At 37.4% G+C, this 13,123-nt stretch overlaps 1 protein-coding gene across 4 annotated transcripts in view; it reads left to right on the top strand.

The window, feature by feature from the left end:
- The window catches only part of SERPINI1 (serpin family I member 1), an 89,136-nt gene that overhangs the window by 57,178 nt on the left and 18,835 nt on the right, over positions 1-13,123 (top strand). For all 4 annotated transcript variants that reach the window (XM_070073192.2, XM_089331004.1, XM_008266443.5 and 1 more), the window contains 3 exons: positions 242-436; positions 3,308-3,512; positions 10,807-10,904. In XM_070073192.2, coding sequence (XP_069929293.1) covers positions 242-436; positions 3,308-3,512; positions 10,807-10,904 — 498 coding nt within the window. The remainder of the gene's footprint in view (positions 1-241; positions 437-3,307; positions 3,513-10,806; positions 10,905-13,123) is intronic.

Genomic DNA, 13,123 nt, shown 5'->3' with positions numbered 1-13,123 from the left:
CTGCTGGTATTGTTTCAGTTGGTGTGAGTGTTTTGGATGCCCTTAATTCCCACATATATAACTGTATGTGTGTGTGTGTGTATTTTTCCTTTGAAAGTTAGATACTTTTCATTTTCATTACAAGGTTGTATTCAGTTTTTCTGAGCCACTCTGAGATATGGGGGTTTAGTAATCTTTTGTTTTCCCTTCGCCTTCCAATTTAACATGAATTTTTATCTGTCTATTTTTTTTTCTTAAATAGATTTGTTGAAAGACTTGGTATCCCCAAGAGATTTTGATGCTGTGACTCACCTTGCCCTCATCAATGCTGTCTATTTCAAGGGGAACTGGAAATCACAGTTCAGACCTGAAAATACTAGAACCTTCTCCTTCACAAAAGATGATGAAAGTGAAGTCCAAATTCCAATGATGTATCAACAAGGAGAATTTTATTATGGTAAGACAGACGTCCTGGCTTTCATTTCTTTTTTACAGTGTGTCAACACATTTCTAAGAAGGAACATGCAATATTCATTGCTCATACTGCTTGTCAGTCTAATTTGTGTCACAATTTCATTTCCTTTGCTCCATTTTGAAAGGACTGTGATCAGATCCTGAATGAATATTTTATGTATTAACAGTTCCCAATATGTTTCTTCAATTTATAAAGTTGACCATTCCTGCAGAGTGGCTTCATTCACTTGAAAATACCTGACATTGTATAAGAATATTCTGATTTACTCCAAAAAGTCACTTGTTTTGAGATCATTTTCATTGAACCTTATGTTCCACTAATAACTTGATTTGGGCTCCTACTATGTTTTGAATTACAAGTATTCAGTATTCTTCCTAGAAAAGGATGTTTTCTTTCCACTTTAAAATTTTTATTTCAGGGGCCAATGCTGTGGCTCAGCAGGTTAATCCTCTGCCTGCGGCGCCAGCATCCCTTATGGGCGCTGGTTCTAGTCTCAGCTGCTCCTCTTCAGATTCAGCTCTCATATGGTCTGGGAAAGCACTGGAAGATGGCCCAAGTCCTTGGGCCCCTGCCCTTCTGTGGGAGACCCAGAAGAAGCTCCTGGCTCCTGGCTATGGATCAGCTCAGCTCCAACCATTGCAGCCATTTGGGGAGGGAACCAGAGAATGGAAAACCTTTCTCTCTGTCTCTCCCTCTCTCTATAACTTTGCCTCTCAAATAAATAAATAAAATCTTTTTAAAAAAATTTTTATTTCTTATTTGTATATAGGAGGTGTCCAAAAAATTCATGGAAAATGCATATTATGATTAAACTGTGCATAGATTTCAAAAATTTCTTTGTACCAAAATAAACTTACCTTTTTGTTTTAAAGATTTATTTGTTTAAATGACAGAGTGGCAGAGAGAGGGAGATCTGGCGAGAGATTTTCTATCTGCTTGTTCATTCCCCAACTGGCCACAACAGTCAGGTCTAGGCCTGGCTGAAGCCAGGAGCCAAGAACTCCATCTGGGTCTGCCACATGGATGGCAGACACACAAGTACATGGGCCGTCTTCTTCTGCTTTCTCAGGTGCATTAATGGGGAGCTGGATCAGAGGTGAAGTAGCCAGGGGTTGAACTGGCCCTCCTGTCTATAAAGCCAGTGTTGCTTGCTGTGGCTTAACCCTCTATGCCACAACACTATCTGCTAAACATACCTCTTAATTTAATTTTCCATGAACTTTCTGAAGTACCATTGAATATATGGACAATATTTGTCCAAACATAGTTTCATTTATTTTTTTAAAGATTTATTTATTTATTTGAAAGGCAAAATTAGAGCGAGAAAGAGAGAGAGGGCCGTTCCAAAGCCAGGAGCCAGGAGCTTCATCCAGGTCTCTCATGTGGCTGCAGGAGCTCAAGGATTTGGGCTGCCTTCCGCTGTTTTCCCAGGCACATTAGCAGGAAGCTGGATTGGAAGTGGAGCAGCCAGGACTTGAACCGGCGCCCACATGGGATGCCAGTGCCACTACGCCACTGCTCCAGCCCCAGTTTCATTTATTGAGTGCCTGTATTCATAATACAACTCACTTTCTTTAGCATTAATTTCAAAGATGTCTCCTTGGATTCTTCAGAAGTTAAGGGTATATTAGTCTGTCCTATACACTATATTGAAATGTAATAATCGTTGTCATAAGCAGAAATGTAATTTTAAGACAAGTATGTTAGAGCTGTTATTATATTTTTAAAAAGTATGTTGTAATATTAAAAGACTAATTGCAGCTGATCAAATTAGCAGTCAAAGTAAGAAAGGAGAATACTTATTCATATTAAAAGCGAAGTGTTCAGTGTGATGTCTGAAGAACCCAATCAGCCATAGGAAAATATTCATAACAAAAACATTACACTTATTTCTTTTTAATCAGGGAAATTTTAAAGTAGTGACATACAGTTTATTTTAAAGACCTTTAAAAAGATTGATTTATTTATTTGAAAGAGTTATAGAGAAGGAAGGAGAGAGAAAGATCTTCCATCCACTGGTTCACTCCCTAGATGGCCACAACAGCCAGGGCTGAGCCAGGTGGAAGCCAGGATATAGGAGTTTCATCTGGGTCTCCCACATGGGCAGCAGGGGCCCAACACTTGGGCCATCTTCTGCTGCTTTTCCAGGAGAATTAGCAGGGTGCTGATTAGAAGTGGACATGAACTGGTGCCCATATGGAATGCTGGCCTCACAGGCAGTGGCTTTACCAGCTACACCAAAGTGCTGGCCCTAAAGATTTAATTTTTAAAAAAACAAGCCTAGTTAATTTAGTTAAATTTATAGCTCACAAATCTAGTTACCTAGTTTATCTTATTACCTAATTTGGAGATCTTAATCATAATATGCATTAGATATTGTACAATGCCTAGATTTTGTTTTGGTTGTGCAGTTTTGGCCTCAAGACTTGTAGTTGTGATGATAATAGTGTACCAGGTAATACACTGTCAAATTTTTTCTCTCTAGAGATAGGGAGGATGTTGGTAAATGTGATTGACAACTAATGTGGAGATGGGGCTTCATTTTTCTAGGACTTCTCATTGTTTCTAATGATATCCTACAAATATATTGAATTATCTCATTTGAAAATAAAGAGTAAGTCCAAAGAACAGGCTAGAACAAATGTGAAGTAATTCTGGGAATTCTAAAATAAAATGAATTCTGTGGTGCTGAGAATTCATTTGAATTTCAGGGCCTATTTTCGAATAAACCTTCTTTTTCAGATGCCTGAATTTTTTCCATTCTATTCACTGTTTTGAAAAAAGATTATAACAAATTTAAATATGTTTTAAAAGCTTTGATATGGCCATTTATGGTTTTTCTTTTCTTTTTAGGGGAATTTAGTGATGGCTCTAATGAAGCTGGTGGAATCTACCAAGTCCTAGAAATACCGTATGAGGGAGAAGAGATAAGCATGATGTTGGTGCTGTCCAGACAAGAAGTTCCATTGGCCTCCCTGGAACCCTTGGTCAAACCACAGCTGATTGATGAGTGGGCAAACTCTGTGAAGAAGCAAAAAGTGGAAGTATACCTGCCCAGGTGAGACCCCTCCCACAGTGCAGAGGATGGGCTATCTGTGAAAGTCTGACCTGAAAAAGCTTTTGCCACTGCGTTTGCATTTGAAGTCTTTTGTTATCTTCTTTGTGTGTATGCGTTTTTGTAGTATTCTTTCATACTCACATGGTCCTGCCAAAGATATGATTCAATGCTCTTAGCCTTGCTTTAGGGGGTTTTTCAGTTGATTGCCTCAGGCTATCATTTGCAGTGACCATCATGTGTATTTTGTTAATATTATAGCTGATAGTACCTGAAGATAAAAGTAGCTATGATGTTACTGCAAGAACTGCAGGCAAGCCACTGTCTGCAGTGCTGAGATGCAACCATAAATAAGCAGGCAGAACCTATTCTGCCCCAAATCTTACCCATGTCTGAAAGAATAAAATTCATGCAAAGCCTTTAATGTCTTGGCTACCATCCTGTAATTCTGGCCACCCACCACGTCAGACTTTTTGTAGCATGTTCTGTTCATGTGCTTGTGGTTATAGCACGTACATAATGCTCTTTTAATGCTTCTGAGTTACCATTTATGCTCTTGTTTTGGCCTTAAATACCCTCCTCACATTTCTTTGCCAAATATCGTTCCTGTGCTTCCAGGGTGCAAGTCTGTACCACTTCTAGGAAACCTTCTATGAACTGCTCAGTGGAGCAGCTGGCCCTCAGTGTGGCTTCACTTCTGCTCCTCCTGTTATGACCTACTGCCAGCCCACAATGACCTTACCTTCTGGTGGGTCTCATTTTCCTTCTGTAAGTTCTTCTAGGGCACAGCTGGTTCTCTCCCCTGTAACAAGGGACATTACAACTGTGCTCAGAATGAAATCCAGCTGAAGGAATTTATCCTGTCCTTGAGTACCTTCAAGTCACACAGGAGACCCACATATGGCATACAAATAGGAAACACATACAACATGTGTATAAATGTGTACATCTTAGGTTGGAAACCAAAACACATCAGTTAACAGATAACGTGTGTGTGTGTGTGTGTGTGTGTGTGTATGTAGAAGTACAGTTCCAATATTCTTTCCATTCTAAGAAAATTTTTCAAATATGATTAATTACTATGAGCATATAAAAGTGATAAGACATTGATATTAAAGCTGAATTATTAAAAACTCCTAAACCTATTCATATTTATTCTAATTTTAGGAATTATCATTTAAAAGGAAATCTTATCTAGATATTTATTTTTCCAAAAACTTAAGATAATTTTTGTCTAGAAAATTAAAATATGTTATATATTCAGAATATATGATGGCACACTATGTAGTATATTCACAAGATAACATTATCCTATGTTACATATTCATTACATAGCATTGTTATATATTATATGGTCACAAAATATAATCAATATGTAGCCATCTTTTTCTTAGTCTACGTATAAAAATCAAGGTACTCAAACCAGATGATTGATTTTTTTCTTTTAGACTAAGATATTTAACATGCAAATCTTTCCATGATAAAACATAGATGTAGAATGATTCCACTAAAGTCTATTCTCAAGGAGAAGTAATTGATGAATACCTAATGAGCTGAGTGACAATTAGCTTTTACATGTTTAATATATAAATGATCTGTCTTAATTCCAAAGGGCAATTTACTTTTGAACATTAATAATCAAATGTAAATTATTATCCAAATCGGGTCTAAACTTGTAAAAGAGGTCATTTACTCTGGTGATTTTTTTCTATCATTAATTTTATATTTTTCTTTGCATTTTATAAAGGATTTATTTTGATCCTATGAGTAATAAAATACAGTGTCCATGAGTTAAGTGCAGTAACTACAAATGCTCCAGCTCTGTTAGAATGCAAAGTTATGTCAGAGAATTTTAGCTGAGTTATAAGTGAATGTTTAATAAGTATCATATATTCTAATTCAACCATATTCACTAGAAAATGCGGCCTCCAGGTCCTGTCCATTGAGAAATTGAATGTGGCAGCAGAAGAAAATTAAATTTTCATTTTCTAAGAGATACTCTTCAATTATGGAATATTTAGCTCACTTGCTCATATTAATGCCTGTTACTAAACGAGGCACAGCTAATTACCATGTATCCATTTTTCCAGGAGTCCTATGAACTCTCCCTCTGCGTGGCTAATGCATATACAGGGAGGCTGAAAAGCCAGATCAAATAAACGTGGCTTCCCTTTTTAACAGATTGACTGTTTTTAAATGCATACGTGTTATAAGAATCAGGGGAAACTATCTACCCGCTCCATTTTACAGCATTAAGATTCACTGACTGTTGAATGAAGGTGATGACTGATGTGACCCAGTTTTAGCAAAGGTGAAAGATTTTTTTCTAATATCTAAATTCTAGGTTTACTCAGCTGTCAGTCTTCAATGGTTTGTATAGTTTCATTCATACAGAGATATTACTCTGAAAATGCAGCTTTACTTTTCTGTAATTTGACCAAATTCTTGTCCTGAATGACAGGTGCTTTTACTCTTTATTATTCCAGAGTTTATACAATACAAGCAGCTTTATAAGAGGTATAGGTTGTTGGCAGGGGGACAGGGAGTCAGAGGTGGGGGTGGATCCAGAAGTAGCAATTACTTCTGTATTTTTCTATATTTTCCTCTGAAAACAAAACCTACAGGAATAGGAAACTGCATTGAATTGAACTTATATTTTTATCCAAAATGCAAAAATCTGTTCAATAATTGCTATACCCATGTCATATTACCAAATCCAGTGAAATATCACAAGGTTCATACACATTTGGACATCTTTAAGATTTAGGTAGGATTACCAGGTCTTCTTCTAGTTTATCAATGGAAGCAAAATAACTCTTCTGTTATATAAAATATAAATGTAAAATATCTAAAAGGCACTTTAAAAATACTACTTACCATGGAGTAATCAGAAAAATAATTGTTACCTATCATTGCATTGATTGTTCAGTGTACATTTGAAGTCCTAGTTTTTATTCTGTGTTCATTTCATAGATAGCTTTCTTTACATTTTTCTCCAAATAGATTTTTCAAAAACCTGATTTTTCTTGAATTGTGTCCTTTTCATTACATACTCTTTTTAGTATTTGCTGAGATAACTTAGGTAAAAGAAAATGTTTCTAAACTCAACATCATATATTCTTTTTATTTATTTAAAAATATTTATTTTTAAAATATTTATTTATTTGAGAGACAGAATTACAGAGAGAGGGAGAGACAGAGAGAGAGGTCTTCCCTCTGCTGGTTCACTCCCCAGATGGCCGCAACAGCCAGCTGGAGCTGGGCTGATCTGAAGCCAGGAGCCAGGAGCTTCTTCCAGGTCTCCCACGTGGGTGCAAGGGCCCAAGCTCTTGGGCTATGTTCCATTGCTTTCCCAGCCCATTAGCAGAGAGCTGGATCAGAAGAAGAGCAGCTGGGACATGAACTGGTGCCCACATGGGTTGCGAACAGTGGAGGCTTAACCTACTGTGCCACAGCGCAAGCCCTATACAGTTTGAATGCAGATGTACCTTGCTGTGCCACTCTCACTTTTATGGTCTCAGGTTTGTCATTTGTGATCAGAGTGTTGGAAATCAAAGCATGTGGAGTAGTTTTTCAGTTTGTAATCAGAAACCATTCTGTTGCTTTGAAATGGATATTTATTTAAAGAATTTAGTTTCATGATTGTAAAAGAAAGCAAATGATAAATCATTTGGATTTGTTCAATAATAGGAATGGTTCTCATTAGATTTTTTTATGAAAATTGATGAGCTTCTAAATTGTTTATAAATTATATTATCTTCTATGCAGATTATGTTTGCTTTTTCAAACACTTGGCTTCATATGTCTATCATTGTCCATGCTTCTGACTCTCCATACCTCTTCAACTTGAAAGAAAGTTGTAAATGTACAATTATGTTTTATGTCTTTATCAAAACAACCTTAATAAGGCTTGCTTTGGCCTTTTATTTTTACATTCAGTGAATGTAAAATCTGCTTGTAATGTTGTTTTATTTTTAGAAACCATTATTTGCCGTCAGAAAGACCTTCACTCATCTCCTCATTCTACCACCTGTTACCTGTGTGACTAGGGCAAGTTTGTAAGGATCAGTTTGGTCTTCAGTAGCCTAGCTATTATAATAGCTATCTCCTAGGGCTATTCGAGATCCTCATATGGGTGGTTAAATTAACTATTGTACATTAAAGGATTTTCTCACCGTCTGAAACATAGTAAACACTCAATATAAGGGAGATTATAATGATTGTTTCAATATTAGTCTATACTGAGAGGAAAGAGAATAATTGAAGAAAAGCGATTTTCTAAAAGTTTAGTAAGAAAAAAAAAGACAATGTAAGGAGAAACAGAGATTATTTACATCCTACTTTCATCTTTGGAAAAAAGAATCTTATGCACAACTAGGTTTTATTTCATTTCAATCCAAAGGCTTTCCTATCCCAGGCACTGTAAATATTGAAATAAATAAGATGCTTCACTTGACTAATTTATGGTTAAGGTAGCAGAAACTAATACAGCTATTTAACCAAATTACTTGTTTTCACAAGAATGCAAATATACCTCCTAATATCTATAATAATGTGACATACACAGCTGGAATATAATATTAGAAAGCTCTTCAATGTATTCCTCTTACATGCCAGCATGTAAGTCCTAAGACTTTTGCAAATCTTTTAAATCCTTCCAACAATGCTCTGAAGTAGGTATTGTCATGACCATTTTCCACAAGCCGAAACTGAGGCTCCAAAATTAAGGAGCTTGTGGGAGGCATTTGGCATAGCATTAAGATACTGTCTGGGATACCTGCATCCCGTATCCGGAGGGCCTCTGTTTGAGTCCTGGCTCTGCTCCCAATTCCAACTTCCTGCTAGTGCATATCCTGGGAGAGAGCAGGGATGGCTCAAATACTTCGGTCCCTGGCACGCAAGTGGGAGACAGAGTGAATTCTAGGCTCCCGGCTCAGCCCCAGATGTTGTGGGCATTTGGGGAGTGAAACATCTGATAGAAGATCTTTGTCTCTCTGTCTGTTTACCTCTCTCTGCCTTTCAAGTAAATAAAAACAAGTTGCTTTCAGGAAGTAAAAATAATCCTTTACTGATATTTTCCTTCACTTGGCAATTTTTGATGGATCAGGGTATTGGATGCATATCTTTGCTCTGCCGCGGATCAGCTGTCTGACCTTGGTTGCTTTATGTCATCCTTGTGCCACTCACTTTCTTTTATTATCCAAGGATAATAATGATATCTGCCCAAAAGACTATGGAGATATTTAATCTATTTTTATACTCTCAGAATGATTCCTGGTACACAGTAACCCTCATAGAAGCATTCAACAAATAAACAGATAGCGACACACACACACACACACACCTGAACTCATCAGATGCATCTGCTAGGGCACCCTCTGCTTTCCTACTCCTTTCCTTTTGAGGTGTGTATCGTAGAATAATTCTGCTTTCACAATCGATGTCTGCTTTTGGTAAAAAACAAAATGAACAATGTTAAGTCTAAGTTAAAGGATAAAATTCAATACTTAAATGAATGTTTGATAAGCACATAATTTTCTTTTGTTCTTATTTTTCCATAAACATGGGCCTGCTAAACTGCTTTCCCCTGATCATTCCTCTTGGTGTCTGTATCTTGTTTACAGCATCATTTCCTTCTCCTTCTTCTTAAAGCAACCGTCAGAAATGATACTGTTTTATCATTTAGTGACTAACACAGACTTTGCTCCTTTAAGGACACAGTGTATTACCTAAAACTTCATATTTATGCTCTATATTGATCAGAAAGTGAATCTTAGAGAAAGGGGAACCGGAAATGATACTATTTTATCATTTAGTGACTAACACAGCCTAAGCTATTTTAAGGAAACAATGTATTACCTAAAACTTTGTATTTACTCTCTGTATCAATCAGGCAATGACATTTTAGAAAAAGGGAAACATTTGCATCAATCCAGTTGTTTTCACTTTTCCAGAAACAACCCTTGCTTTTAAAAATGCGTTTGTTAATGCAAGTCTGTGTGGTTGGTGCATGTCTTTCACTAGAAAGACTGGTGATGCAGTTCATTGGTGTGGGGGAAATTCCACATGAGGACAATGAGACTTGCTCTGAAAGCCATTTTCTAATGTTAGTGTTTTGTTGATGACCACTGTACTTGTTTTCACTTAATTTTTAAATAATGCTTTATTTCTTTTTATGAAAGTTATACACATTTATTCATAAGTCATTAGGTCTATTATAACAAAAACCAAATACCTATTATTCTTTCATTTAAAACAATCTACTATCATTATAATGGCACATAGTTTGTTTTTTTTTTTTTTTTTTTTAAGATTTATTTTATTTATCTGAAAGACAGAGTTACAGAGAGAGGTAGAGACAGAGAGAGAGGTCTTCCATCCTCTGGGTCATTCCCCAGATGGCCACAATGACTGGAACTGTGCTGATCCAAAGCCAGGAGCCAGGTGCGTCTTCTGGATCTCCCATGGGGGTGCAGGGGCCCAAGGACTTGGGCCAACTTCTATTGCTATCCCACCCAGGCCATAGTGGAGAGCTGGATCAGAAGAGGAGGAGCTGGGACGAGAACCAGAGCCCATATGGGATGCCGGCACTTCTGGCCAGGGCATTAACCCACTGCGCCACAGCACCAGCCCCCATAGTTTTTAAGATGTAATATTTAACACATTTCCACTGATTAATTGTTCTTCTGTGATGATATCATGAGAACAATCTCGAGTTACTATAACCATGGAAATGTACTTTTTAGTGAAATACATTTTGTGTTTCCACTCTCTGGGTTGCATGAAGTTGACCTTTGAACGTATGAATTGTACAGCAGAACTTGGCTCTTATTTAACCTTGTCCATGGGGGATTAGGGAGTGAGCTGCAACATGTGACTAGGACACTAAGAAGAAAATGAAATACATGGGTAAGTGTGTGATTAGTCATTACCATATTAAAAGAAACAGTGTTTCTTAGGTTATTTACTGGGTCACAAGATTACAGAACCACTCATTTACAACTTTACATAGTACTATGCTAATGAGTCCTGATCTCAAAATCCATTTGTTCTGTCATACATTATGGCTTTGTGCATATACTATATATTTTCCTACTTAAGAATGTAAATCCTACTCAGGTATGTCATTCTCTTTGATGGTCCTTGTTTTTAAGAGCATAATCAAGTGCTCTTTGCAGTCAAAAGCCAGATTTGGCATAATTTACCATCTATAAATCCAACATTATCTATCATTTTATTCCTGTCCCAGGTAATAGGATGCAATAACTAAACACCTTTCCCCCTACATTTTCTCCAGGTTCACAGTGGAACAGGAGATTGATTTAAAAGACATTTTGAAGTCCCTTGGAGTAACTGAAGTTTTCATCAAAAATGCAAATTTGACATCCCTGTCTGGTAAGAAATGGATACCAATTTTAAAAATTTTATCCAATAAAATCTTAAAATGATGATGTTAAATTCTCTATTTACTGTGCTCTTCTGAGCTACAACATAGTTACCAATTGTCAAATAAATCTAACCAGAAATAGATTTTACTTCTATGAGCAAAACTATAAATACAGCCTTAACATCCAATTTATGTTTTCTGATCCATTCCTTATCTTTGATAGTAGATTATGTTCTCCAGAGACCTGTCCTATACATCACTGAACTTTTCATTCCCTCGGACACGATGCCTTAGAGACTAGATAATCAATAAATGGGTTGATTGAATATACCAAGATGTGCCATTGTAATAAATCAGAAGAGAAGGAAAGAGGAGAGCATAATTGAGTGCCTGATATGAAAACTAAACACTTTTTAAAAGAATAAAGAAAACCGACAAGATGATGTAAACAGTTCACTAAGTCTATGATGAAAAATGGTGGTTTGGCAGCAGTCTTTTAGCCTAGTTTCTCTCTTTTTTTTTTTTAAGTTTTTTTATTTGAAAGGCAGAGTTACAGAGAGGCAGAGACAGAGAGAGATAGAGAGACAGAAAGCAAGAGAGGTCCTCCATCTGCTGGTTCACTCACCAGCTGGCTGCAACAGTGGGAGCCGCACCGATCCGAAGCCAGGAGCCAGCAGCTTCTTTCAGGTGCAGGGGCCCAAGGACTTGAGCCATCCTCCATTGCCTTCCCAGGCCATAGCAGAGAGCAAGATCAGAAGTGGAGCAGCCAAGACTCAAACTGGTGCCTGTATGGGATGCTGGCACCACAAGCAGTGGCTTTACCCACTAAGCCACAGTACTATCCACATAGCCTAGCTTTTAAGATAGCCATGTCCCACATTGAAGAGCCTAGATTCAGAACCAGGCTCCACTTTCTGGCTGCAGCTTCCCACTAATGCCTACCCTAGGAGACGGCAGTGCCAGCTCAAGTAATAGAACCCTGCCACCCATTGAGTTCTCAGTTCCTGGCTTTAGCTTGACCCAGTCCCAGATATTATGTGTGTTTGCTGAGTGAGCCAGCAGTGGTAGCATGCTGTGTCTCTCTACCTCACAGGAAAATAGCACACACACAAAAAAAAACTGTTTTGAAAAAGCAACGTCAAAGTGTAATTGACATATTGGAGTGTTGAGTCATGTATTTTAAACGTCCCAAGGACAGAAGATGCTAATTGCAATGACTTGATGAGTACACACTGTATACATGTGTTGAAATATTACACTGTACTCTATAAATATGTACAATTACATGTTAACAAGTCATATTTCAGATAGAAAAATTGTTATTCTTTGATTAACAAGGATTTTTTTGCATTTGCCCATTTATTCATTTCCCCAACAAATGTCTGTTGGCTCTTATTTTACATTTTGCTATTTAGTTTGTGTAATGTAAACTAATTTAGTATCCTGTGGATTAGGGATTAGCTGGTGTGTTCACATTGTCATTCACTGACAAGTCATTTCATGAAAAAAAATTCTGAGGTAACTGTTTTGAGGAATTATTGATTTGGATATTCCAATTTGTTCACAGTAAAAACTCAAAGAATGTTGGTAAAGTATTTAGAGTGTACAAAATGCTTTAGAAAGTATTTTTAAACTGCTGACCCCAAGAAATTCATCAATAAAAAAAAAGCATCAGAGAACTTAAGGATTAATAAAATAAACTTATATAATGGTTTTTTTTGTCATTTAAATAGATGACAGAAAATAAAATAGAACATGTATTTTGATGAGAGAGGTATGTAGTAAGATAAAAGAAACTCAGCCAATAAGGCCTGTAAATGTGGAATTCATCAAGTCCAGTTATCCAGCTGGAGAGCCATGAGGTGATGGAAGTTTCCTTAGCAGTTCACCTGTTAAAGGAGAGATTTTACTTTTCCTTTCCTGCAGCAGCAATCTTTAGAAATACAACTTCTGGGGCCAGTGCTGTGGCGAAATAGGTTAATCCTCCACCTGCAGTGCCAGCATCCCATATGAGCACCAGTTCTAGACCCAGCTGCTCCTCTTCCAATCCAGCTTTCTTCTGTGGCCTGGGAAAGGAGTGGAAGATGGCCCATGTGCTTGGGCCCCTGCACCCACATGGGAGACCAGGAAGAAGCTCCTGGCTCCTGGCTTCAGATTGGCACAGCGCCAGCCGTTGCAGCCATCTGGGGAGTGAACCAATGGATGGAAGACCTTTCTCTCTGTCTCT

Source organism: Oryctolagus cuniculus, chromosome 4 (genome assembly GCF_051225735.1).
Source record: "Oryctolagus cuniculus isolate XC-2025 breed Fujian yellow rabbit chromosome 4, ASM5122573v1, whole genome shotgun sequence".
NCBI classification, from domain to species: Eukaryota; Metazoa; Chordata; class Mammalia; order Lagomorpha; family Leporidae; genus Oryctolagus; species Oryctolagus cuniculus.
This window is presented reverse-complemented; position numbering and strand designations above follow the sequence as displayed.